Raw genomic sequence first — 27907 nt, 5'->3', positions numbered from 1 at the left:
GAACCTCAGAGGCCAAGGTTAGGACCTTAGATTTTATACTATTAACCATGTGAAGATTTGAGTCAGAGAATGATGATCTGATGAACACTTTGTAAAGGCCTCTGGTGGCTGAAGTGTAGGTAAGTGACTACAGAGGAAAAGGGCGGAATCAAGGAGCAATTAGAGGGCTATTGCCATAATCTGGGTTAAAAAAAAATAATAATAAGGCTTGGACCAGGGTGGAAGCAGCTGAAGTGGTGAGTTGTCATATTCGGTTCTACTTTAAAGGTGGTGCTAACAGCCCCTGCTGAAAGGTTGGGCATTAGGGCAGGTTAGGGAAGGAGGAATCAAGGACAGTACCAAGGTTTTGGGCATCTACCATGAGTGGCAGAGCAGGTTGGGGAATGGAGAAGAGGAGGAAATATTATTTGGGGGCTTATGAGAATAAGAGCATAGATGAAGAGACAATATGTTCAGGTAGTGAATGTATGCCATATTGTCAGTGAAATGTTCTGCTTAGAAAAAGGGTGAGGAGGTAGGGGCAGGTAGGATGCGGGACTTGAGGAAGACGGAAAGAGTCTACTGCATCCCTTGAGACCACCCCTCCTGTCCCGCTTGATTCCCTAGAAAAGGCTTGTCAGACTCTGGCTAACTAAAGGCTGCCAGCATTTATATGTAATGGTGAGGTCTGTATAAATGGAGTGGACAGTGGGTGGCCACAGCTGAAAGTCAGGGTCTGGTGAGCAGTGGGACAGCAATCCCTGAGGTGACTAGAAGCAGACATCAGACTGGAAAAGAGCCCAGAGCAAATGGAAGAAGGTAAAGACCTTGGCAACAGGGAGGGTAGAGTAACTGGCTATCTCCAAAGTGTCAAGGTCCAAGGTGTGGTGGTGTCCTGTATGTGACAGAGCCGTGACAGAGCAGCGTATTGTACAACAGAATGAGACAGACCAGAGACGAGGTCACGAAATCTAATGGCTCCTCACCAGAAACTGTGGAATTGCTAGGGATGATAGTGAAAAAGGAGAAAAGGAAGGCCATGGTGAAGCCAAGGGAATTACTCGGGGCAGTCCAGATACAAACACAGAGACGTCTTGGGGAAGGGTCTTACACTGGGGGAAATCACTTGAGAGTTGAAAATGGTGTTTTACAGAAACATAGTTCAAGCTAAAAAAAAAGATCTGTTCCAAAGTTCCCCCAAATTGTGATATTGGTATTGCCACCTCCTGGCTTGGCGGTACATGTTTGTCATGGCTAGTTAATTCATAATTGACAAAGTCTAAAAGTCTTTCTATGTCAGTAAGTCTATGTAAGTCTATGTAAGTCTATGTCTTACAGTTTGTCTTTAAACTAAATTCCTGAAAATAATTGAGTGCCATTGCTTTTTAAAACTACTTACCTTGACATTTCCAGTTTCTAGGTCACTCGTTCTCAAGACTTAGTGTGTGTGTATGTATGTATGTATATATATAAATATATATAACCAAAAAACCCAGATACATTAACATTTGATTAATTTAGGTGAAACTCACACATACATATGGAAAATCCCAGAAAGATCTGGAGCTGGAACAGAGGATTCTGCTTGTATTCCATGGGCTTACTATTCAACGGTGGATCAAGTTAAGGTAAAATTTAGATCCTCTGTGTTTTGTACAAATCCCCCAAATAGACACACCGTTGAAGGAAGATGAGATTACAGTTTTCCTATGACCCAATTCCATCTTAAAGTCCCAGGAAAGTAAGTAAGCTGCTCTACAATTTACTTTGGTTTCATTTTTTGGTTTGTTTCTTTTTAAGGATACAGTTAAAGCTGTATCAACACTATGACTGCTGGTTATGGGTAATGCAGAATCAAATACTAATCAATACAGTATTTTATTTTCCTTTTGATATAAGAACACATTAAGCTCAAAGAACTGAGGTACGTGATTTCAGAGCTCTATTACTGCCTGGTAATAAAAATGTTGATCTCAGGAGTCATTCCAGCACAATTAAGGCTATGTGATTTAAATATTTCAAAGCCAACAAATCGCTCAACAACTGCAAAACAGAACTTGTTCCAAGATTCTTTCGTAGAATTAAATCTCGAGTCCAAATCTCTCTCCTGAGTTCCAGACCTGCCCATACACCAGCCTACTGAACATTACCAGCATGTCCCACAGGCACTGGAAACACAGCAACTCTAAAACGGAATTGAGATTCTTCTCCACCTCTTCTTGTGTTTCCTGTTGCAATAAGTATTACCATGAGTTACAAATCTACTCATTTGTTCAAGCTAGAATGTTGGGCAGGAAGTGTCTGATTCTTCCACCTGGCTCACCCAGGTGATTCACCCACCTACATGTAGTTCAGTCTATTCCTTCTGTCTCCATAGATCATGTCCTTGTCATTCGTTTGACTACTGCAGTGGTCTCCCAGGCTCCAGCCTCTTCCTCCTTCAATCCTTCCTTCACTCCACCACTAGGATGACTGGCCTAAAATGCAAATATATTGCCATTCCATGTTCAATGTTCAGTGGCTACCTATGACCCCTGAGATAAAATCTAAAATTCCTGAACACGATACAGCTCAAAGTCCCTTCCAGACCTCACAGGCCATTCCTGACACCCAGGCAAATCAAACTTCCCATAGACTAAAGTCAATCATGGTCTTCTTCCTCCATGTTCATTAGCACTTCATGTACCTCCATCACAACAAGTGATCCATTTCTTCTATCCTCTATTTTCCCTACTGACTGAGCTCCTGGACGGCAGGGGCTTTGTTTGATTATCTCTGGTTATTTAAATACTGGCACGGTGGGGCGCCTGGGTGGCGCAGTCGGTTAAGCGTCCGACTTCAGCCAGGTCACGATCTCGCGGTCTGTGAGCTCGAGCCCCGCGTCGGGCTCTGGGCCGATGGCTCGGAGCCTGGAGCCTGTTTCGGATTCTGTGTCTCCCTCTCTCTCTGCCCCTCCCCCGTTCATGCTCTGTCTCTCTCTGTCCCAAATAAATAAGTAAACGTTGAAAAAAAAATTAAAAAAAAAAATAAATAAATAAATAAATAAATACTGGCATGGTGCTTGCTAGATGGAATAGGCGGACAAGCACTGTTTATTTGGGGTTCTTTTAAATTGCCACATACATACATACGTACATACTGCTCAGTAGCTGAGCCAATATTTGGCCTCTGCACACATTTCTGTTACTTCAGCATCACCCGTCCGACCTACCTACTACTCACCATTCATCCAGTTTAACTACAAGTGGGAAGTGACTGGCCTGACAGCACCACATTAGTCCACGTCTACTATTTAAATCAGTCCTTCTAAATTCCTGAGGTCCCAGTTCTCTGAAATGCTGACCTACATCACAAGGATGACTGAAGTTTTTGCTTGTTTTCAGGATCTTTATAGTGGATTAATTGGCCCATTGATTGTTTGTCGGACACATTACATGAAAATATTCAATCCTATAACGAAACTGGAATTTTCTCTTCTGTTTTTTGTTTTTGATGAAAATGAATCCTGGTATATAGATGACAACATCAAAACTTACTCTGAGCACCCTGAGAAAGTAAACAAAGATGATGAGGAATTCATAGAAAGCAATAAGATGCACGGTATGATACATTGTTTTAAACCCCATTTTTTCCCTTTTTTTCTTTCAAATAAAATTAGTTTGGAGACTATTCATTTGTTTCATTTTATTTTTTTTATTTATAAAAATTTTTTTTAACGTTTATTTATTTTTGAGACAGAGACAGAGCATGAATGGGGGAGGGGCAGAGAGAGGGGGAGACACAGAATCCGAAGCAGGCTCCAGGCTCTGAGCTGTCAGCCCAGAGCCGGACGCGGGGCTCAAACTCAGGGACCGCGAGATTATGACCTAATCCAAAGTCGGACGCCTAACTGACTGAGCCACCCAGGTGTCCCAATTATTTGTTTCATTTTATAATAAACCAATTCTGCCTCACTTTGTGAGGTAGAATTCTGTTCAAAGCAAAAAGGGGACTCTCTGCAAAACCATCTATTAACTTCTCTCCCAATTCCAAAGTGTCATTCCCTTTTAAATTCACAATTAGGATAAAGGCTTTTAGCACTAAGTGACTAGAAGAGCAATGCGACATTACTGACCTTTAAGTATTCATTTCCCCATCTGTAGTGAAGTAATTCCCACTACCTCAAAAAGATCCCATACGTTAACCTAGTAATCATATTTTCAGTGAAATAATTGTTGATTTAAAATATCCCAAAAGGTAGGGGCACCTGGGTAGCTCAGTCGGTTAAACATCTGATTTTGGCTCAGGTCATGATCTCGTGGTCCATGAGTTCAAGCCCTGCATCGGGCTTTCTGCTGTGCGCACTGAGCCCATTTCAGATCCCCAGTTCCCCTCTCTCTCTGCACTTCCCCCACTCATATTCTCCCTTTCAAAATAAATAAACTTTAAAAAAATTGTTTTGAATAAAAAATCCTGGAAGGTAAAAAAAGTCATGTGCTTTCCTCAGCTATTAATGGAAGAATGTTCGGGAACCTACAAGGCCTCACAATGCATGTGGGAGATGAAGTCAATTGGTATCTGATGGGAATGGGCAATGAAATAGACTTGCACTCTGTACATTTTCACGGCCACAGCTTCGGATACAAGGTAGGAGTGATCCACGGTCTTTATTCTTGCTCTTTTGGAAAATGTTTGAATGCAAATAAAGAAAATATATCCTCAGGAAGACTAATGAAAAGTTAGAGGTTTCAAGAGACAACTAAATTATTTTCAAGGAGTGTGGCACACAGCAATTTCAATTGCTGTTACCACCCTTTGTAACACATTGGGCTTCTCCTTGGATTTACAGTTTTTAGTGGGTTTGCATGGAGTTCTGCTCACATATTCCTGGGCAAGGCATTCAAATAGAATTGTTGGCAGAGAGGTTAGGAATGTTCATATAATGATGAATCAGAACGTGGAGACAAGACTTTATTATAACCTTTACTTATTCTAATTTCTGAATCCTAAATGGCCTGAAGTGAACGAGAAGATCATTTTGGTGTCATGCAACTGATTAGGTCCCTAGATCTCAATGCTACTTCTACTTCTCAGTGCTGATTTCAGCAGGAGTCAATAGCTCCTTTTTCTTACTTTTGAGTTAATGTAGAAAAGTCAGAAGCTACCACAAAGCCCATTGCAGAAAAGGCCATTTTGTTATATGTACTTTGGTTCACATAGATGATATATTCCTATTGGACTTTCAATTCTGTCCCTACAGAAATACCCTCCAAGTATCTGTGTCTAATCTAGACTCTACCTGAACTTACCCTGGTTCTGGCTTCTCCACTGGCCTCCTTTTTTTTTGCTCCCTGCATTACCCTCCTTGTCGTAAAGTTTCACAGACCAGCTAATCTAGAATAGGTCCAGCAAATGTGAGATTAGGACTGAAATAAGGCCAGAGCTAAATTCCCTTTTGTAACTCAAGTGCTCTGATAAAAAGGCAAACCAGAGTTGAAGTGTAAGAGATGCCAGGTGGTCCTAATGGATGAGTTCACTCTTATCACATTTTTCCTTCACACCCACTAAATGGACCATCCCCCCAGGCATTTAGCAGGAGTACAAAGACCACATATCTCACTGTTTGTATTAGACATAGAAATGCACAGGGTCAAATGCACAGGGTCTGATTCTTTTTTTTTTTTTATCAGATTCATCCATTTTTCTAATATCCTTGAAATGGCCCATGAAAGATTACTTGAATGAACTCTCACATATAATAAACATTATATAATATTTGTCATTTTTCTAATTAAGCACAGGGGCATCTATAGGTCTGATGTCTTCGACATTTTCCCTGGGACCTTCCAAACTCTAGAAATGTTTCCAAAAACACCTGGAATCTGGTTACTCCACTGCCATGTGACTGATCACATTCATGCTGGAATGGAAACTACTTACACGGTTCTACCAAATGAAGGTGAATATTGAGTTAGTAATTGAAGAAGTCATATATCACCAGTATAATTAAGATGCATTACTTTGCCTAAATACTTCCCCCAATAGGAAGCATTTTTGAATTTGCTGCCCTGATTGCATCCTCCTCTACCTCCAAACAGGAATTTTTTTTAAATTTTTTCTTTTTTTTACTGCTAAATGCTATGGGATACAGCTTATCTTCTGTCGGCAGGTACTGATCATAGCACCAGTAGTCTCTGAGCTAACACAAACTGACACCAATGTGAGGCAGGCTAATTATTCCTAAAACTGATATAAGGGAGTGGTCATATTATTTGCCAAAACACTAACTGTGACTTACAAAAGACACGTGTAAATTTAATTCCTTTCTTAATAGAAAACATTTAACTTCTTTTTCTAGGTAGTACCTGGTACACAAGAAAGCTACCCCCTCCCGCCCCTCCTCCCCGTCAATATAATTTCAAATAGTCAATCAGGCAGAAATGATGTCTTTCTGCACTTCTAGGGTGAAGAGAAGCATTACTGATTATTGTTTGTCGAGATTGTCTTAGTCCATTCAGGCTGCTATAACAAAATACCGGACTAGGTAGCTTATTTTCACGGTTCTGGATGCTGTTAATCTGAGATCAGGGTGACAGCATGGTTGGATGAGAGTCCTTTTCTGGGTTGCAGACTTATTATATCTTTACGTGGTGGAAGAGATTAACTAGCTCTTTGGGACCTCTTTGATAAGGGCACTAATCTCATTCACGAGGGCTCCACCCTCACAGCCTAATCACTTCCCAAAGGCCCTACCAGGTAATACTGTCACCATGGGCATTCGGTTTTCAACATAGGAATTTGGGGGGGAAACAAACATTTAGACCATAGCAAAGATCCAGGGATAAAAATTGAATCTAAATTCCCTGTTTTTCCCACCCCAGCAATAATACTCCCTCCTGTGTGCATACACATAAGCACAGGAAGCACAAGAAAATGAACAGCCCTTTAGTGGATATTCACAAAATGTGTTCTATAGAGTGAAATTCCCACTGTGTGGCTGCAGGCTTTGTGTTTCTTGGGGTCTTCTGGGTTCAGAACTATTAGAATTGGCAATGGCAAATCCAGTGGGGGGAAATGATGTAGAGAAAACACCTCCTTGTGTTTCCTCTTCCAAATGGGCATAGAAGGGGACATATAGATGGAAGAAAATATAGAAATAAATTTCTTAAAAGCTAAAAGTCACTGAAAGATCAACGATTAGTGCAAACGACAAGTTTTAATTTCTGCTCCTGGGTTTTACACAAACATGTCATAACATGAGAAACTATTCTATTAAAACCCTTTATTACAAAGAGTGGTACTGAGAGCATCACAACACCAAATCGGGGAACAGGCAAATAAACCACTGGGATTGTCGCCACCTACTGAAGAAGGTGAAGAGTCAAAGATGAGAAAGAAAACTTTATAAATAGTGTTTGAAGAATATCAGCACACATGCAAACCAGCACACAAAAGCATGGTCCTGCTCAGAGAAAAACACCCAAGAGTGAGGGGACACTGAGGCAGGCATTCTGGAAATTTGTGTGTGCAAATGCCTGATGTGCAGAGGATGTTGCTACAGGCTAACCCTACACACCCAGGCACTGGAAAGTCCTCCTGTAGAAATAGCCTGGAAGGAGAGGGAGATGATTGCTTGCTTGAGAAAGGGGAGACTGTTTTAAAACCCATAGGGAAAACTGTAGAACAAAGAGCAAATGTGAAGAGAGAACACACAGTGGGGAAAAGATGAAAGAAACTGGCTTTTACAAAAAGATAAGGTATTGCGTGGCCTGGAAGAAGCAGTAATGAACAAAAAACGATAGTTTGAACTCTAAACAAAAAAATGGAGAGCCACGTTTACCAGTCTGAATTATCTTTAAATAAAAGTTTGGTAAAGCTCTGGACAAGTCTACATGAATTCTGAATCTTGGAAATTTTTCTGCTTACCTGACACAGAAAAGAGAGCACATGAAGTTAGAGTAAAACGTTCCGATATTATGCGTCGGGAGACAGGCAATTTCCTCCACAAGGAAAAAAAAAAAACACTAGAAAAGAATTGTGGCTATCCCATTACACTTAATATAGTGCTTCATTTCCCCTACCACAAGAAGCATAACCAAGATCCCCTCTGACAAATATAAAAGGTACTTTTTTTTTTAGACTGTGACATTTCTATGACAATAAGATAACCTTCTGGAGGAGTCTGTGGGGAAAAAAAAGCTTGCTTAGCTTTTAGTTACTTACAGGCAGGGATTATATATTCTGTATTTCTATTAAGTACCCAAATCCAATATTCTGCTTGGTAAAAATATCTGAATCTGTTCAATGAAAAGGAACTTTTTAAAACTTTTTTTGGCCATAATGTCAGATTTAGAGAAACGCTGCAAGAGCAATACAAAAAATTCCCATGTACCCTTCACTGAAATTCCCCAAATGTTAACATTTTACATAGCCACCTGTGCTTTTGCTTCCCAATCTACCTGCCCCCCCCACCCTAACACACACACAATAGTAAACATACATACATCTAGTTCCTTAAAAACAAGGTTATTATATATAAACACAATACACTTCTCAAAATGAGGAAGTTAAAAATGATTCAATGCTACAGACCCTTTTCAAATTTCACAAATTATTCTCATCACGTTCTTCACAGAAAAAGAAACTCCCAGTCATACATTGTGTTCAGCTGGCATGTCTTCTTAGTCTGAAGCAGTTTGCCTTTTACAACTTTGACATTTTTAAAGGATACAGGGCAGTGACTTTGCAGAACATCCTTCAATTTGGGTTTGTCTAATGTTTCCTCATGATTAGATTCAGGTTATGCATTTTTTGGGGGCAGGATTCTCACAGAAGTGATACTGTTTTTCTCAGTATACATGTCAAGACGCACCTGATGTTGATTTTTTTTCTCTTAGTGATTATGTTAACATTGAGCATTTGATTAAGGAGATGTCTGCCAGGTTTCATTATTGTAAAGTTATTATTTTTCCCTTTATAATTAATGAAGATCTTGCAGGGAGGAGACATTTTTCTTTAAATAAAGCAGTACTAAAATGAGACATGTGTTTTTAAACATATAAAAAAATGGAAAAATAGAAGTGAATCAAGAATTAAACAAAATAACTAACATCAAAAAATTAGAATACATTTAAACCATATGATAAATACAATAGTTCCCCGACCCTTATCCATCCTCCCAGGGGACACCTGAAATGACAGATAGTACTATACTCTGTATATATTATTTTTTTTCCTATACACACATACCTACGATAAAGTCTAATTTATAAATTAGGCAGAGTAAGAGATTAACAACAACAATAATAAAATAGAACGGTTATAATATACTGTAATGTTATGTGAATGTGGTCTCTGTCTCTCTCTCTCTCTCTCTCTCTCACACACACACACACACACACACACACAAAACATACTTTACTGATCCCTCTTGTTCTTGTGATGAGGTGAAGTGACGTGAATGACGTAGGCATTGTGACATAGTGTTAAGCTATTACCTTCTGAGGAACATCTGCTTCTGGACTGCAGCTGACCATGGATCACTGGAGCCATGGATAAGGGAGGACTACTGTACTGTTTTTAATAATGGTCTTAAAATTTCTCTTCCTATAGAGACCAAGTCTGGCTGAAAGAAATAAATTGGTGATAAGTGAAAAAAAAAAGAAAAGAAAAAAAACAATGATTCGTAACTATGTACGTGAAAGTGCTGAAGAAAAAGTTTACTTTGGAATGGCTATGAGCATTAAAAAAAAGACTGAAAACACACTTTCCTGCATTTCATATGAAAAGATCAAGAGACATCCGACTAACTCTAATACACTTATAACTGATTTACATAGGCCCTTCATACAACCATCAGAAGGACTTTACAAAACTGTTTTCCTCACCCCCACTCCCCAAAATCTATGTCCAAATGTTATCCTTGATGGTTCTCAAAGGATCACTGTTAAGATTCATTGAAATGTTTCCAACCATTGGCTTTCCATCAATCCCTCTAATATGATGCTGACATCATTCCTAATGAATCAGTGGACATGAGGGCATAGGTGTAGAGAAAGTAAAATAAAAAATTAAATTTTAGGGGTGCCTGGGTGGTTCAGTCGGTTAAGTGCTTTATCCTGCTTTGGATTTTGTGTCTTCCTCTCTCTCTCCCCCCATCCCTGCTTGTGCTCTCTCTCTCTCTCAAAATTAAATATTTTAAAAAGTATATTTTAAAATAAAAATAAACAGTTCAATTAAAATTTTTAAAATTTAAAAATGAAACAAGACAAAAAATAAAAATAATGCCAATCTATTTGGATTTTGTGAACCCTTGAAGAGATGGTCAAAAGGATAGTAATCTGGAACAGGAGAAAGGCAGAACTGAGAAACAATTCTATAAACTAAATCCTGGTAAAGATGAACACTGACATCAGGAGAAAAGTTTCAATACAGAGTTGTGGCAGATGCTGGGTGAGTAGCATTTTTCTAGCCTTAACTAAAGTCAAAGCACACTATCAATAAGCTGAACTTGGACTCTAAATTGTTTAATAAGAGATTTAAAAAGTAGACACAGTTGTGAATACAATGATATATTTCTTTATTTTCACATACACTTTAGCTAAAAGAGCAAAAGTACACATCAACAAAAAATAGAAACAAGGCTTTGGCTGAAAAACATGCATTCAACAAAATATGTTAATGCCCAGACAACAAGAAAGTTAGCTTTGTAAATTTCTACTTCATTTGATTCAAAGAGAAACCACAGCATGAGTTTTAAAAAGTAACAAAAAAGTAAAGTTTGAAATCTTTTACTGTGGGAAAATATTAACATCTTTCTCAACAAAAATTATTCAAAACAAAACAAAACAAAAAAAACGAAGTGACCTAATAAGGAAAAATCAAGATTAAATTCTGAACCACCTGGGAGTGACATGCTTTCAAACGTACCTACAAAATGTTTCTTTGTGTTTCTGGGACGAAAAAGATTGTCATGTCTCCAACAACACTGATTTGCTGTTCCTTGTAATAAAAGTCAGTCTCCAGCTTTAAAAACATATGCCTTCTTCGAGGAAATTCTGAAGTCTTGTAGCTTTTATATTCTGGACAATTAAATGGATTCAGGTCATAAATTAAAGAAATAATACTACTACCTGGTAAGGTAAGCAGCCTGAAAGCATCTGCAATAAATGTCCATGTTCAATATGAAAATCCTTTATTTACATTTTTACCTGACATTCAATTTTTCAAAAAGTCAGTCTCCTATGGCATTATGGTACTTGTTCAATGATACCTTCAAGTCAATGATTTCTTTCGACTGCAATAAAGAAGATATGGCAAGAAAAATGCTGCAGTGCCATCTTCTGGGAGGACATTCAAGAAATCCCTTAGTTCTAGTTCCACAGCAACAACTGACAATGTTTCTGTTGGTAGAGGACAGAATACCTGAGTTAGAACTGAAAGTCTATCTTTCATCCAATTTTCTTATCACTCAGCCAGTTAGAAGCTAGTTCAGGTAACAAAATGTTATAACTACAAAGGGAAAACAAAATCAGTTTTTTAAATCCACAGACTACTTATGGTTTTAACAACTTCTTCATTCTTTCTAGAATGCTCTTTGTTATATTAGTTCCATGTTATTTTGATTTACTATTTCATTGCTGGATTATTACATTATTTTTCAGTATACTTGTATTAGCCTCTAAAGAAAATACACTCATTTGAATACTGTCTTTAATGTTAGGGCTATATTGCAGCTAACTTACAAAGAGTGCTAGGACAGGAAATACTATTAATTGTTGGATGTCATATTCCTAAATCAGTTGCTCTCTATTATGAGATTTTCATGTTTTAATAAGCACAAATCTGTCTTTATGACTATTTTTTTTCCAAACTGTAAAATAATTTGCTCTAGAGTACATCTTTAATTATGAAGGGATTTACTAAACATTTTTGTAAATAGAACTATGCAAGTTTATAATTCTACTTCTTGATACATGCTGCCCTCTGCTGGGAAGAGAAGGGGGTAACACTTAAGAACAGTGTTAGCAATAAACACCAGTGCCATTCCCTGTCATCCTCACCTGCCCTCCAATGACACTATTTGCAGAGTGACTGAAATATAAAATCTCCTGCTCAGATGTATGTGCATCCATCTAAAGTCATCTCTCTAATATTCAGCAACTTAAATCATCCCTTACACAAAATCCCTTACCTAAATCATTCCCTTACACGTGCCAATGTTGCTAAAAAGTTAATGAATGGATCAGCAGTGATGGATGGGAAAGATCACAAGCTCTGGAATCAGAAGACCTTTGGAAGGGATCAGACTCTTCCACCTACTGTCTGTGACTTTAGGAAAGTCCCTTAATTAACTTACTGAGTGGTATCATCTGCTAGCTTCTAGAGTCCTTTGAGAATTAAAATACAATGATGTGTATCTAAGATGTTAGTAGAAACTTTATAAACAATGACTACTAGTTTGCAAAATGCATATGAAAAACATGACTTATCAACACCTTTCTATCAAACTGGTTTATTTAGCTTAAATGTGGAGCCAGTAAGTAGTATCCTAGGTTTAAAAAACTGAGTTGGGGGCGAGTCTAGATGTTATAAAGCCAATAAAAATTGCCACTGCCCAATTCTCCACTTCTGCCAACCAATGAGGGGCTGACACGGGTTATAATTCCAAGAATAAGGTCAATATCTTAAATCTGTAGAGTACTTTAAGTCCTCCGGTGTGTCTAGAAAATATTCATCAGATGCAGAAGATAGTTACTTCTGGCTGATGAGACTTTAAATAACTTTTTCAACTTCAATTTTATAATTTAAACAGTAGTAAAATTTTTAATAAGCACAGTTCATTACCAAAAAAACAGTAACAAACATTTCCTGAAAACAAGCCAATCAATCACTAATCCCGGTTTCAACGGCTCTGCATTAGTGCAATGGTTCTCACCCAGTATGATTTTTGCGCCCCCGCCCTCAGACATTTGGAAATGTCTGGAGACATTTTTGTTTATCATAACTGGGGCAGAGCTACTGGTATTTAGTTCCACGGATGCTGCCCAACATCCTAAAATGCATAGGGGACACCTACACATACACCAGAGAATTATCGGTCCAAATGTAAATAGTGCCAAGGTAGAGAAATGCTGAATCTTAAACAAATTGTATAGATTCCTGACCTCCATCTCCAAAGTTAACATCTTACAGTTTTGCCTAACACTTATTCTAGAGTCAGTCCTGAGCTTCTCACTAGTCTCGAGATACTAGACAATTGGCTTGCTTCAGGTCACTCAGTAAGTAGCAGATCTGGAACTCCGCTCCGGTCTCCAGACTCCAGTCCTGGTCTCTTCTAGCGTACTGCAGCTGCTGACAAAAAGACCTCCTTTGGCAATGGACCTGAAGTTATTCAGGTGTCTCCCTTCGAATAAGTATAGAATGTTTCCTACGAAGAGGCATAGTGCTGGTGAGGAGGGTGCAACACGAAAAATGAATAAAATGCTACACCAGCTCTTGAGTTATTAGAGTCTACTAAAGGTAAATCACACACAGCGCTTAGTCCCATGAGCCACACACGTACATGCATACACACACACTAACATATTTTATAGAAATATGCATTATATAGAAAAATGGAACATTTGGAGGAATGATTATGGGTAAGTCGGGTAGAGAGTATGTAATGCGAATCAAGAAAGGATGAAGTCTTTTGACTAAGATAATGATGCTGCTGACGTATGAAGATGTGGGATAGCTTGCACTGAAAAGTGATCCATAAACACAAATCATTACTCAAAGTTATGTGATAAATGTTACCCAAGTGGGACAAGGCAATCATATATCTGACATTTCCACCTTCTAAAAACCAACAATCACTCAGGAAGATAGGTGGGATGAAAGTCACCACATCTTCCCGGTCATAAACATACAACTTTACTTAAATGGGCCTCTTCAGAAAAACCCCCTCCAATGGCCACGGGCTCTGCCTAACACTTAAAAATCATAACTGATTTTTAAAAATCACTTTTAAAAATCAATGATGTCAGCTGGAAAACTACAATTCCCACACTGTCAATTTCTTCTTTCTTTCTTGATTTATTATTTACACACACACACACACACATATATATATATATTTTTTTAAACTTTTTTATTCTCAAGTTAGTTAACATACAGTGTAGTCTTGGTTTTAGGAGTAGAACCCAGTGTCAGTTTCTAATCTTTTATGCACACTGAAATCAATATAACCATACCCTTTGTCATCAGGCCAACAATTATCTAGTGTAATACATAAGACTAGAAAAATTGATAACCATATATCTATCAAGATTTATAAGTGACTATGAACTATGAAAATTCAAACAATAACTACCTATTCTGTAAAACACTGCATGATTTATAGATATTCAATTTTTAAATCCTTGAGAACCTTGTTATTCCTCAATACTTGCTTACAATTATAATTAATTATAATAATCTTAATTTCCTACAAGAAGTAAATTAAGTACTCAGATCATTAATAAAAAATGTAATTGTCTTAATGGATATTCAAATTTTTCAAATACTGAGATTGTGAGTTTCTGTGACTATCACAATGTTAAGTGTTTGAAAAGATTAACTTAAAAGCATCAGCTCCATAGCTGTAAGTAAATATCAAATGTGATGGGGAGCATATACATGCTGATATAAGCTCTTAAGATGATTCTGCTAAGATACTCTTCACCTCATTTGAGAATCACATGAAAAAAAAAAAGAACAGAGAAAGCAAGGCTTCAAGTTATAGAAATTAAAATTAAGATTCAATTAAATTTATAATTAAGCATAAAAGATCATTTTACCTTTTAATGATGACAGGTAAAGTTGACCTTTCTCTCCCCCACATTTTACTCTGTGACAAAGTTCAGGCAGCAGTTTTTTCCACCACAAAGTCTATCTTAGAAAAAAATGAATAAATTTTAAGTTTGATGCATTTTACATTCAGATGTCCAACAAAAATAAGATGGTGCAAGAAAGCACAGGGCAAAAATACATAATTTTGGTTAAGGTGACAAACTTGGCTACAACAGAAGTTATATGAGCAGCCAGTCTTCTCTTTATAACATGGGCTTAGTCAGTTGAGTGTCCAACTCTTGATTTCCACTCAGGTCATGATCTCATGGTTTGGGGGTTTGAGCCCCACATCAGACAGGGTTGACAGTGTGGCGCTTGCTTGGGATCCTGTCTCCCTCTCTCTCTTCCCCTCCCCTGTTCTTTCTCTATCTGTATCTCTCAAAATAAACATTAAAATTTTTTTTAAATAAACTATAACATAAATCAGGTTCGTAACTTGAAAATCTAATGATATGTATGTTGTACACATGTTAGCTATTCTCAAGAAGAAACACAGACGTGTCCTGTTATCATCTCTTAGGTAATAAGAGGAAAAAAAGGGAGGGGTGGGGAAGGAGGAAGGAAGGCAGGAGTACTAAAGTTTAAAACTCTTCTAATTTTGAAGGTAAAGACCATATATAGCCCAGAAAATATTTTCTGTCTTCCAAATCTTCAGGTAATAGCCTACTTCATTTCCAAACAAGAGATTTTTACTGTGATCACATACAATCACCATACAGTTTAATAGCCTCTAACAGTACTCAAAACATATAACATATTAAACATATATGCTCCTCCGACCCACACAGACCTGTGAGGTTGGACTCACATAATTTGTCCCCATTTTGCAGATAAGGCAACGAGATTATCAAATCTGATTATCACTAATCAAGCCTCAAAGACATAAGCTGAAAAGCATACCCGATTCTCTTCTTTCAGTTCGTGATTAGCATATGGAATGATCGCCTCTGGGCATCTTTCTAACAGTGTGTCTATACACTGTTCATACTCTTTCAAACGTGTACGACACAGAATATGGACACTGAGGCCAGCAATAGTGTCTTCTGAGAGTGGCTCCAGGAATGGGATAATGGAAGCTATGTCAAATGAAGGACCACATATAAGAGACTATGAACAGAAAAATGAAATGTTATGGAATGAGGCACCCAAAAGATAAAGTACAACATACAGAATACAATTCTTTTTTAAAGAAGACCAAGCCTTATTGCCAAAAAAAAAAGGAAACATAAAGAATGCAGTTTTGGAGTTCATGCATACAATATTTATAAGTCTAAATGTCCTGAAGTATTAAATAATCATGAAACCACCTCTAATTTAAATAGAAAATCTGTTTAATAGTAATCATATCTAAACTAACATGATTTTAGCTCCTTTGGATATACTGCAAATTAAAACTAATGGGAATGTTTGAGGAGCCTATCCTAAGGAAATAATCAACACTGTGATCAAAGATTTATGTCCAACGATGTTCATTTCAAGAATTATTATAATATTGAACAGCTAGAATCTAGGTTAAATAAGGAAAAGGAAAATTATGGTACATCCATATGACGGAATATTATATAGCCATCAAAGTTATTTCCAAAGGCTAATTGATGAGAAAATGCTCATAACAGAATGATGAGTAAAAAATGTCAATACAAAATTATATTCAGAGCATGATCAGTTTTGTAAAATCTACACAGGTACATGCACATACAGAAATGCCTTTGGAAGAGCATTGAAATTTGAAACAGAGATCAGCTTACTGATGGAATGACAAAGCCCACTTTTTATTTTTTCACATTTTCCTCTATCTTCCAAATTTTCCAGAATACACATGCACTACGTAATAGCCAAAAATAAAATTTAACATTTAAGATAACTGAAGAAATTGTTAATAACCTAACAATTTGTGTCTATACTATTTGTCACAAGTTCATAGACATAGAGTAGGTACTATTTGAGTATTCAGAACTTTGCCAGTATTTTACTTTTTAAGCATTTAAACTATAAATACTATTTTTGATGCTACCACCAAAATAATCTCCTCTTTGCCTTTCTTCTGGATAAAGATGAGATGGTAATATCTTGATTTTCTTCTTTCTGTATCCTTTTTTACTACAGCGTCTTCTCTGACATACAAGATGATATGGAATGTGAACTATTCGTTTATAGTCATCGTGATTATGTTATTCCAAATATCTACCAAGGAATGGCTAGGCGTATAAGGTTGGTCTCTTTCCTTCCTGCAAGTTTAATAATCACCTTCCTCTGAATAATTTCCAGACACAAGGATAGCAAACATGATAATTTGCCACTTGTAGGATCTCCCAACATGAAAGAAAACACAGATTGTTTCTATATTCAACTTTTGATTCATTGGGATAATGGGCAGGGTAAGAAGGAGAGAGGCAGAGGTAACCCAAACCATGGTTAAAATGAAACTAGTCAAAGCTTGATACAAAATTAAGTACCCATGAACTTTTACTTAGTTTTATCAAGAAGTTTAAAAATAAGAAACACCAGACAACACATATATTACTGAATCAAAAATGCTCCAAAGGTTACTACTACTTTTTAAAATACTCTTAATGTTGTCTGCTCCTTAGCAGAATGCTCCTTGTTTTACGTACTGGGAATGGATTCCTTTCCATACCCGACACATGTACCATTTATTGCCTTCTCTGATCTAGATCCTTCACCTGCAGCCAACTCTGCAGGGCTGGAACCCACAGACTCTGTCTTCTCTCCCTACACAATCTAAGGAGTGGTGGTTGGCAAGGAAGTGGGGGAGTGGGGAGGGGACCGTGACAATTATGGCAAAAGGTAGGGCATTTACTAGTTATTGTGTGATTCCAAACAGTGGCTTTTTGACATGTAGATGATTTGTAGAGTATTTTTATTTTAGGTTTTCCACAAATATACTATTACAGTGATTGAGGACAAGAGACAGAAACTCCTATCAAATCTGTGTGTGAGGGTGGGGACGTGGGGAAGAGAGAAATCATGCAATTCTGAAAACGCTTTCCAGGTGATTCCGAACCTCCTATTCTTCTAGGTGAAAACAAATGACATCATTTTGTTTCTGGATGGTTATTTTTTTCTTAATGACTAAGAATAACCAAGATAATCTAGAAGGAGATATAATTAGGAAAAGGATTTTTAAGAGTATAGGCTTACTACATTTCTATGCTTTAACAGCAAAGATTCCCAGAAAGAATGTATTCTTTTTCAATACTTTAAAATAAATTTTAAAAGATCACTCAATTACACTTTTTCAAGCAGTGATTATAAATATGCCTTGAAGCTTTATCAGGTGAGATTTAATAGCACTTGTTACAATTGTGATTTTAAATACGCAATTAATACATATATTCTGGGAGGGCAAGGCCCTCCCTGCCTGGCTTATCTACTGCCACAGACCACATTTATGGTACCTGCTTGAGGAATATTTGTTCAAGGAGCATATCTGAGGCTAACACCTAAGGAGCCTCTGTAACATAAGGGTACTAGAGATAGGAACCAACAAGATTTTTCTCTGGCAATTTTTTATGAATGTAAGGAACTGCATCTCTGGAGATAACACAGGCCTGTCCAGAGGCTGAGTCTAAGCAATAATGGGCTCTTGTGCTTCCATCCCTGACCCAATCCCCAACTTGACATTTTGGTTTCTATAGACAGTAACCACACTTACGCCAGTTCCCAGTATAAATAAGGGGCTGTAAACTCAAAAGCTTAACGAGGCCAAAAGAGGTGAGGAAAATGCATGAAGTCAGCTGGGTATAAGGAAAATGGACACCAGACGCTGTATCTGGACCGGGAAGACATGGAGATGAGAATTGAGGCAGACAGGACAACACATTCACTGACCATGGAGGGGAGCCACTAGTTGGCTCCAACTCTCAGGTCTCAGAGGCAGTGAAGCCCAGGGTTACTGGCTCTGCTGAACTTTCCGAGAAGAGACTGAAACTCAGAACTCTTCATTTGAAATTTCAGTTTTTATATGTTGGCACTACATTGGGCAGACCAAACAAAGCAGACGTGGGGGTTATGTTCAGTCCTTGGGCCACTGAACTACATTAAATAAAATCACATCCACATCTAGCCCAGTTTGATCCACCAAGGCAAAGGTGGACTTTATTTCTCATTTGCAGTCAAAACGCTGCCACAGTCAGAATTCCTGCAGGATGGTCTACATTTCCTGATCATACTTATCTTTTTAAAACTCCGTTTCAGCAGCCAAACTGGCCACTTTAACCTACTTTCTGTAAGACAGATAGTAGTGGGAGGCTTGGGCTAGAAGCCAAACATACATGAATGAACGCTATACAAAAAAATGAATTCCGTCAATAAAAACACCGCTACACATTTGCCATGCTTTCCTTTCACAAAGTATTTCCAAGCACACCCTGAAAATGAGGCAAGACAGTCAGGTGACCTGGTGACCTCACTCTCATTCTTTACAGGCAACAAAACCAGCCTTCAGGAGCCCTCCTCTCAGCGGGTTCAGGCAGAGGCAGGAATGTCCTCCAACCCTCCCAAGCATACCTCAGGATGGATTTTTGTCCCCCAAAAAGTATATGTTCTAGATTAACAGGCCACACGAGGTCTCACCAAATTTAAATATGATACTATGTTGTAATCTGCATATTAATAAAAAAAAGAGGCATTTTTATTTACCTGTAATTTAGAAAGGTCTTCTGTGTAACTTTTATCCGCTAAGGAATCAGATGATATTAAGACATTAACCCATGGATAGATTAAGCCATAATGACTACAGGCATTTATCTAAAATGTAAAAGAAACCTCTCATAAACAAAATAGAACAAAACAAGATTCTCTTCATCCATTCCACAAAGAGCAAGCAGTTGCTAATCTTCTGTCACGTCACAGAATTAGGTGTACACTTGCCTGGGAATGGGAATGAAAGTCTCTTATTCTAAAAGATTTTATTCCCCTAGGAAAGCTTCAGCCTTGCTGCTTCTCACTGAATAAAACTGCACCAAAAATGAAAAAAAAATGCACTAAATATTTCCTTATATCTTACATTTTATTTATTTATTTTTTTTTTTAAATTTTTTTTTTTTTTCAACGTTTTTAATTTATTTTTGGGACAGAGAGAGGCATAGCATGAACAGGGGAGGAGCAGAGAGAGAGGGAGACACAGAATCGGAAGCAGGCTCCAGGCTCCGAGCCATCAGCCCAGAGCCTGACGCGGGGCTCGAACTCACGGACCGCGAGATCGTGACCTGGCTGAAGTCGGAAGCTTAACCGACTGCGCCACCCAGGCGCCCCTATCTTACATTTTAAAATATTCCTAAGAAACACTTTCTAGCAGAAAAAGCAATACTGCTTTTAAGCTAATTTTACTCAAAAAAAGTTAACAGTAATAGTGGAATTTTTATTTCTACTACTTTCCGTGGTAGGCAAAAGCTCTTCCATAAGTTCTCAAGACAATTCCCATAAAGCCCCCTTATTCAAGAAGTTGGTGACTTTTCCGGTGAACCCACATTAGCGCTGGCATCCATGAGAGGCAAAAAGGACAAGAGGAGGGGAGGGGCAGGAAGTGGTAAAGCAGAGTAGTTAGGGCTCCTGCAAGGCCTACAGTATAGCTCTTGTGTGCACAGCTGACAGGAAATGACTCCAGTACAGGTCTCCCTCCCGCAAGCCTTCTGTAGTTCCTCTCCCGTCAGGGAGGTCTGCAGATGTGTCTTTTCTCAAGTTCTGCTCTGTAACTATCCCCCCAGGGAGTATAGAAGTGTTTGGGGGGAAGCCCTCCCCTCTGCTTCATCTACTGAGGCACCACTGCAAGTGAGTAATATTGGAGCAATAGGGGGCATTCTTTATAATATAAAATTATTTAAAACGTAAGCAATGTTAGGGGCACCTGGGTAGCTCCGTTGGTTGAGTTACTTTTGCTCAGGTCATGATCTCATGGTTTGTGAGTTCAATCCCTGAATTAGGCTCTGTGCTGACAGCTCAGACCCTGGAGCTTGCTTCGGTTTCTGTGTCTCCTTCTCTCTCTGCCCCTGCACCCCGCTCTCAAAAATAAAAATTAAAACAAAAAACATTAAAAAAAAAAAACCCTGCAAGCAATGTTACTCATGGACAAGTTTTAAGGGTATTTTTAATGCCTGCTTAAAAAAAGATATCTGGTACTATAAATTAGGTTTGATTCTAAGCCATTAAAAATAACAAGGTATGCTACTATAATGTGTAATGTACAAATTTAATTTAACATATTATTCTCTCACCAGATCCTCTGATGTTCGCAATGGTATGGTGTCAGGGGGCTGCATCTTGGATAATCTCCAGATGTATTGTGATGTGAGCTTGAAAAAGAGTTCCTGGAGAACCACATCTGGGAGACCTGCCACAAGCTGAGCTTCCCAGAGGTCTACCAAGAGCTGAGGAATCGTATCTTTATCCTTACCACAAAGCACCTTGAAAACAGTGAGAAAAGCCCCCACATCCCAGATCAATATAGTATTGATAAGTTACAGCTAGTCTGAATAACACTCTATCTATGGGCCAGGCATTTAATAATTTATCATTAGCATTAGTGCGATGGCAGAGTAGATTGAGACATTTGAACAGAAAACCGATTCTAGGTTGCATGAATGGAATTTTTCTACATACGTTCTTTTAATCTGTACTTGTATAAATTTGTTATGTGTAAGTCTGTTTTTTCAATAAACAAAGGGAACCCCAGTCTCTTATTCAGCTTCCCGTCTGCCACCAGTTTTATCAGGCTATATCCAGAGCCATTACATTTTCAGAGCGACAAACCTTAAAGAAGGAATCTGCTTCTTCAATTCCAATTTTGTTGTTCTTCTGTAAGCCCAGAACTGAAGCCACAAGCAGTCCGGGCTGAGTGTCCTTCAACTGTACTGCAAGTTCAGTGGGAATGATCTGTCCCCTTCTCTGTTGAATCAATAGCCGAGGTTCCAGGATGAAGCCACATACCAACTTCATCTTCAGATAAGCAAGAGATTTGGGATCAAAATGTACACTGCATTCATCTTGAAAATATTTGCCAGTACATTCAAGGTTCATGGTTAAGCTATTAATACTTCAGTCTCAATTTTTTCTTTAACTACAAAGTTCTCACTCTAAGAAGAGCATCATTGTTAAGTACCTTTAAAGAAGTTATTAATATTTAATTCACCATCAGGATATCATATTTTTGTAGAGAGCTGTATATTTATCTACCTAATTTAAAAATAACATACGTTAAGTTTTTTCAAAATTATGGAAAGAAGATTCATCTTTCTAAAACTCTACTCTTCAAAGCAGAGAGGTTACCTCAACGTTGACTCACTCTCTTCATCATCACAAACAACATGTCATTTGTGCAGTGAAAAAGCACTTCTGCTCTCTTGTTTTAGAAATGAAGTCATACTGTGCGCGTCTGACCACAGGCAACGCAACAACAGGACAGGAGCACAGGATCGGAAGCCATATTGCCTGCTTCAAATCCTGGCTCAAGCACTCACCAGCTACGTGATCTTGGACAATTTACTCAACCTCTCTTTGTCTTAGTTCCCTCATCTGTATAGTAGGTGTAATAATAACATCTAACTTAGGGCATTGTTGCAAGAATTAAATAAGATAACATATGCAATGGGCTACTACTAGACTCCCAAGGCTTATGGATAACATCCCACTTGCTGTACTAGAATACACATCACTCTGTTCTGTGTCACTGGACATACCGTATCCCTCACACTAGATCGGACTGTTAGCTCGGGGCAGAGTTTGTATATTCTTTAGTACCAAGTGCTGTGCTTTGAGCATAGCTGACACAAAGTTGAAAGATCTTTGGGTACCCATTGCTACCATTTACTCTTCTTATTTCTTTTTTATTTGCCAGGTCCAAAGCCCAAGCATTCCCACTTTGGGTCACTTCTTTTCTAACATTAAGTCTATTTTCCTTTATGAGTGAGAAAAAAATGAACTAGACAGAAGCCAGAAGAAAGTTAAACACCTCAGGACTACCAGGTCCTGTATCAGGGAACCATACCTCTGGATGGCTTTTCATTTCATTTCTGTGCCTGTCAAGATCTCCCATTTTCAGAGCCATTGCTGCTTTAGTCAATGTCACTAAGATCGACGAGAACCCAGAAGTATCCAGCTTGCTTAGATAGTTCATGGCAGTTACCGGATTAATATTCTTCATAGAAGGACTACAGAGAATATGGGGCAGTTGTTTTGGCTCAGCCATATGGAACATCTGAACCACTTTTGCTGCTAACTCCTTTGGTGAGCATGAATAAGAAATAAAAGGTCAGTTAGCCAATAGAGAACAAAAAAATCAGCAAAAAAACCCAAAACAAAACAGAGATAAAAAGCCAAGATAGAAACATTCCAAATAAGATAAAATTATAAGTATTACGTTTGGATTAAAAAAAAGACAAGGTGCATGGTGATAACGTGGGAGACTTGAAATGACCTGAAGTGATCTCTTTGCTGAGTTATAATGAAGAAAAAGCAACGAAAATATGTACCAAGATGGGGCGCCTGGGTGGCTCAGTTGGTTAAGCATCCGGCTTCGGCTCAGGCCATGATCTCACAGTTTGTGTGTTCGAGCCCCGCGTCGGGCTCTGTGCTGACAGCTCAGAGCCTGGAGCCTGCTTCAGATTCTGTGTCTCCCTCTCTCTCTGCCCCACCCCTGCTCATGCTCTGTCTCTCTCTCTCAAAAATAAATAAACATTAAAAAAATTTTTTTTAAAAAGGAAATATGTACCAAGTTGTGGCTAGCATTTCAAATTTTAACAAGAGGTCAAAAGAAGAAAATATTTGATTAAATTATGCTTAAAAGTCCATTATAAAAGATTGCAGCTAAGTACAAAATATACTTAATGAAGTAACTTATATGGTAAAATTTCATTTATCTCAAAACCTTAAAGCATTTAGTATCATTATATCCAGCTTTGCATATCTGTATTCAATTCTTTTTAAAAATTCATGAGGGGCTAAAAATAAGCCTTAATGGGGATTGCACGGGTGGCTCAGTCGGTTAAGTGTCCAACTTTGGCTCAGGTCATGATCTCATGGTTCGTGGGTTCGAGCCCTGTGTCGGGCTCTGTGCTGACAGCTCAGAGCTTGGAGCCTGCTTCAAATTCTGTGTCTCCCTCTCTCTCCGCCCCTCCCAACTCATGCTCTGTCTCCCTCTGACTCAGTAATAACATTGAAAAAAAATTAAAAAATAATAATAAGCCTTAATAATGTGTTCAGGTTACTGGGCCAGGATTTCCTAAGTGAAGCTTCGGACATGTGGGAGTGTGGGAAAAGTAGGTTGTGCAAAGGGCTGCAGATGAGAAGGAGGGTGAGTCCCTGGGCCTGTGTCATTCTTCTAAAGACACGCCCCTGTCACACTGGGCAGGTCGCTTAACTACAATGCACCACATTCCCCCACCTATGTAATGAGAAAGTAGGGGAAGGTGATTATAAGCTCTTTTCCAAGCTATAATTCTAGGATTATTAATGATATAATGAAGACAAGGACACATTCGTTACCTTTTTAGGAAAAGAAGAATATAATACCAAAGAAAAATATTTGGAACTTGACTTCTGAACAGTATAACATAAAATAAATTGCTAAAATGAAAAATTAGGAATGTTCGATATAACTAAGTAGAAAACTATTCACTTCACTTAATTCTTCATCCAGGTTTTCATCAAGTGAATGATTAATGTAAAAGATTAATCCCCTCTCATATTTCTGCGATCCATCCTCTAGTGGCCAGTCTGCTCGGGTTAAAACTTCAGCCATAGACAAACCAGACATCTTATAGTACGGCAAGGCAAGGTGGGAATACTGGGTGTCAAGCCTAAAGGGGAAGGAAGCAAAAAAACCCTCAAATCTGTCATTTTTAAGCCTGGACGTCTAACGTACTTGATAATAAAACAGATAATGCTTTCCAGATGACATAAATCTCAAAATACTCTTCTACTGCCATTAGTAGTTGGAAGAAGTTCGTAAGGTTTATTCCACAAAATCATTCTAATTAATATAGTTTCCTTTTGCATGCTCATAATAAAAATAGAAAAAGAATTCAGGAAGTGAATTTTAATATTTATAATGCGGCTCTAAAATAATGGTGTTGATAGACAGGAAACGTCTATTTTGTTAATTTATACTCATTCTGTGCGTCAAGTAAGCCTTTGAAATGATCATATACAAAAAATCTATAAAGATCATTGTCAAAAATAAAAACCACTATTCATCCCAGTCCCTTCCTGAAATCATAAAAGCACTGACTACTAAGATTAAAGTCACAGACCAACCAGTATCTCTCTCTGAAGGCTAACAGGCAATAAAGTAGTAATAACAGCTGTCTGAGGGATTTTCATGGCCATGACTGTGCCCAGAAAGCCTGAAAGAAATTTAATTCCTAAATTAAGCAGAGGGAGACTCGTGAACTCAAGATTCACTGTTCGTCTAATAAACTGTAATTCCTAGGGGTGCCAGGTGGCTCAGTGGGTTAAGTGTCCAACTCTTGATTTTGGCTCAGGTCATGAACTCATGGCTCGTGAGTTTGAGCCCTGCATCGGGCTCTGTGCCTGCTTGGGATTATCTCTCTTCCTCTCTCTCTGCCTCTCCCCCACACACGCTGTTCTCTCTCTCTCTCTCTCTCTCTCTCTCTCTCTCAAAATAAACTTTATTTTCTTTATTATTTTTTTAAATAAATAAACTTAAAACAATTTGTAATTCCTTGAAGGCAGGAAACAGCTATGTTCATCTTGGAACCCTAAGCTTAGCACAGTATCTGGCACAGAGTATGCTCAACAAATGCTTGTGAAATAAATGAATAAATGAATGACCTCTCTTCATGCCTTCTCCCATTCATCAGGTAAGTACCAGAGATGGAAAAACTAGTAAGTACACCCAAAGCTCAAGCTGGCTTCTTTAACAAGTTTCCAAGAGGCATCACTGACCTGCTATAGCAGTCTCCAAGGTGACCACAGCTTTCCTTAAATGCTTCCAAAAGCTCTGCTTTTTCTCCAGGTTCCAGCTGACTGGCATCCATCAGGGCGGCCCTCACTAACAGATGAGCCTCACTAAGAAGGTGGATGCAGCTCTGGGTCTTTGCAGTCTTGTAGGTATTACTGTAGTCTACCTGAAACAAAAAACAGCAACAGCTGATGTTACTGCAGAAAGACACCTAAAAGTTTCCTGGTTCTTAAGAATACCTATAGATTTTGTTAGTAAAGTTAATATTTGGACACATTAAATCCTAAAAGCTAAAGAATGGTTATTTACCATTCTGATAGGGCCTAGCTGAAGTGTACTTTTCCCTCACAATCCACGAGCCAGTTTAATACATACAGGACTGTAAATACTCCTCTGTTAAACAGTGCTAATCATTAGAGAAGGTACAAATAATATTGTAATACTAATAAAACTGTTAACTTGGCAGTGATTTGATCACAGTTTGATAAGGCCAACAAACATATGTGAAACAGTTAACTTTTTTTAAGTTCTGTGATTTAAATCTTTCTCCAGTTCAGACTGAGTATCCTTCCTTTATTGTAATTTCAGTTGGTAAATCTAGGTTCTACATCTATTTCTATAGCTCACAGTGGGCTGATTAAAATTATTGCTAGCTGATCTGAATCAATCAGTATTTTCAGACTCCAGTAAGCAAATCACCTAAATGAAGTCTAAGACTTTCAGTTAAGCAAGACTAAAAGGACAGGGCAAAGCTGATATAATTATCAGCATTAAAATGCCAGGGATAAATCAGGCAAAATCAAAATTAACATCACCAGTGAAGGGCACGGATATCATGTGCCTCCTGATGTAACACCCTGAGACAGATACAACATTACCTGCCATTCATTCTGGATGTGAATGAGAATACATAGCCTGAATCTAATCAAGAAATAATAATAAAAAAACTTTAAAGGTAGAGGGGCAAAAATTTATTTTCAAAAATACCTATGCCATAAAAAAACAAAGACTATTAAATTATTCTGGCTTAAAGGAAGCTAAAGAGACATGACAACTAAACGTACTACCTGATAGACTGGACTCTGTACTGAGGAAGGGAAATGTTATGAGGTCATTACGGAGTCAAACTGACACAATTAGAATATGTGTCACGTTAAATTTAATAAAGCATATGACTGTACTGTGGTGGTACAAACAAATGTCCTGATTCTTAGGAAACATACCATGAAGTATTTAGGGGCATTAGGCTATGACGCATACACTCTACCTTCCAATGGATGGTGGGGGGTGGAGTGTGTGTGCGTGTGTGTGTGTGCGCGTGCGTGTGTTTAGAAAGTGCAAGAGTACAAAAAAAGAGAGAGAGAAGCAAAGGGGTAAAATGTTGACTATGGATGAATCCGTGTGGAGAATATACAGGGTTTTATTTCTGCTATTCTTATCCTTGCCACTTCTCTGTAAGTTTGAAATTGTTTCAAAATAAAGAGTTAAAAACATTGCCAGGGATGAGTAGGCAGCTGTCACTCTTAAAAAAAGGAATAAGATACTCTCTCTGGGCTCCTACCCACAGGACAATGCTGCAGATGCTGCAGGACCCCAGGACAATCTGCTAATATTTCAAAGAAGAGTGAGACAGGGATATATGATCTAAGGTATCTTTCAGCTCCATTTCCTGGTCCTCTGCTAGGGTTCAAAGTAAAGGTCAAAGGCTATTTATGTTTATACTGGTTAATCGATCCTCTTAGGAGGGTGGGTATGCATAAGGAAGTCTTATTTTAGTAAAGGGAGTTTCTACTGCTCCTCAAATGTCAGAGCCATGAAAGTGAGAAGGTGAAGAAAGATACACACTCTACTGTCAGACAGAACTTGAAAGCTGGTTGGCTGTGGCATGCTGAATGCGTGATAATTAGAATCTATATCTGGTCATGGATTCCACTCTAAATTTCTACAAGTAAGAATTGGAAGTCTGAAAGGAGTACCATTTCCTTGTACAGTTGTACTGGTGAGATCGTATCCACAATATACAAATTCCACCCAGCCTCAGCTACAGGAGGTGTTTTAAACTTAACATTGGTTCCTTTCCTAGAACTGAAAGCAAAACAAAGGACAAGAATTGAAAGATAAGACACAGTATTAATA

The 27907-nt window shown here is 38.2% G+C and overlaps 2 protein-coding genes across 21 annotated transcripts in view; one reads left to right on the top strand and one right to left on the bottom strand.

The window, feature by feature from the left end:
- CP (ceruloplasmin) overlaps positions 1 to 21525 on the top strand; it is a 72897-nt gene extending 51372 nt beyond the window's left edge. The window contains exons 15-20 of one of the 4 annotated variants that reach the window (XM_025913136.2): positions 1501 to 1607; positions 3363 to 3579; positions 4466 to 4605; positions 5755 to 5917; positions 16939 to 17043; positions 21072 to 21525. In XM_025913136.2, coding sequence (XP_025768921.1) covers positions 1501 to 1607; positions 3363 to 3579; positions 4466 to 4605; positions 5755 to 5917; positions 16939 to 17042 — 731 coding nt within the window. In that variant the 3' untranslated portion in view covers position 17043; positions 21072 to 21525. The other 3 variants (XM_086674503.1, XM_086674504.1, XM_086674502.1) reach the window with 3 other exon arrangements.
- Positions 10514 to 27907, bottom strand: part of HPS3 (HPS3 biogenesis of lysosomal organelles complex 2 subunit 1) — a 39822-nt gene continuing 22428 nt past the window's right edge. For 2 of the 17 annotated variants that reach the window (XM_086674505.1, XM_086674509.1), the window contains exons 8-17: positions 27748 to 27856; positions 25756 to 25937; positions 24467 to 24647; positions 22838 to 23071; positions 21604 to 21789; positions 21069 to 21257; positions 19495 to 19602; positions 15733 to 15939; positions 14781 to 14871; positions 13091 to 13387 (exon numbers count right to left, since the gene is read on the bottom strand). In XM_086674505.1, the coding sequence (XP_086530631.1) occupies positions 13236 to 13387; positions 14781 to 14871; positions 15733 to 15939; positions 19495 to 19602; positions 21069 to 21257; positions 21604 to 21789; positions 22838 to 23071; positions 24467 to 24647; positions 25756 to 25937; positions 27748 to 27856 (1639 nt within the window). In that variant the 3' untranslated portion in view covers positions 13091 to 13235. Of the gene's footprint in view, positions 11361 to 13090; positions 13388 to 14780; positions 14876 to 15732; positions 15940 to 19494; positions 19603 to 21068; positions 21258 to 21603; positions 21790 to 22837; positions 23072 to 24466; positions 24648 to 25755; positions 25938 to 27747; positions 27857 to 27907 lie in introns of those variants that run through there. The other 15 variants (XM_025913137.2, XR_015240041.1, XR_015240042.1 and 12 more) reach the window with 15 other exon arrangements.

The sequence above is a fragment of the Puma concolor genome, chromosome C2 (genome assembly GCF_028749965.1).
Source record: "Puma concolor isolate L17-30 chromosome C2, mPumCon1.1.hap2, whole genome shotgun sequence".
Taxonomy (NCBI): domain Eukaryota; kingdom Metazoa; phylum Chordata; class Mammalia; order Carnivora; family Felidae; genus Puma; species Puma concolor.
This window is presented reverse-complemented; position numbering and strand designations above follow the sequence as displayed.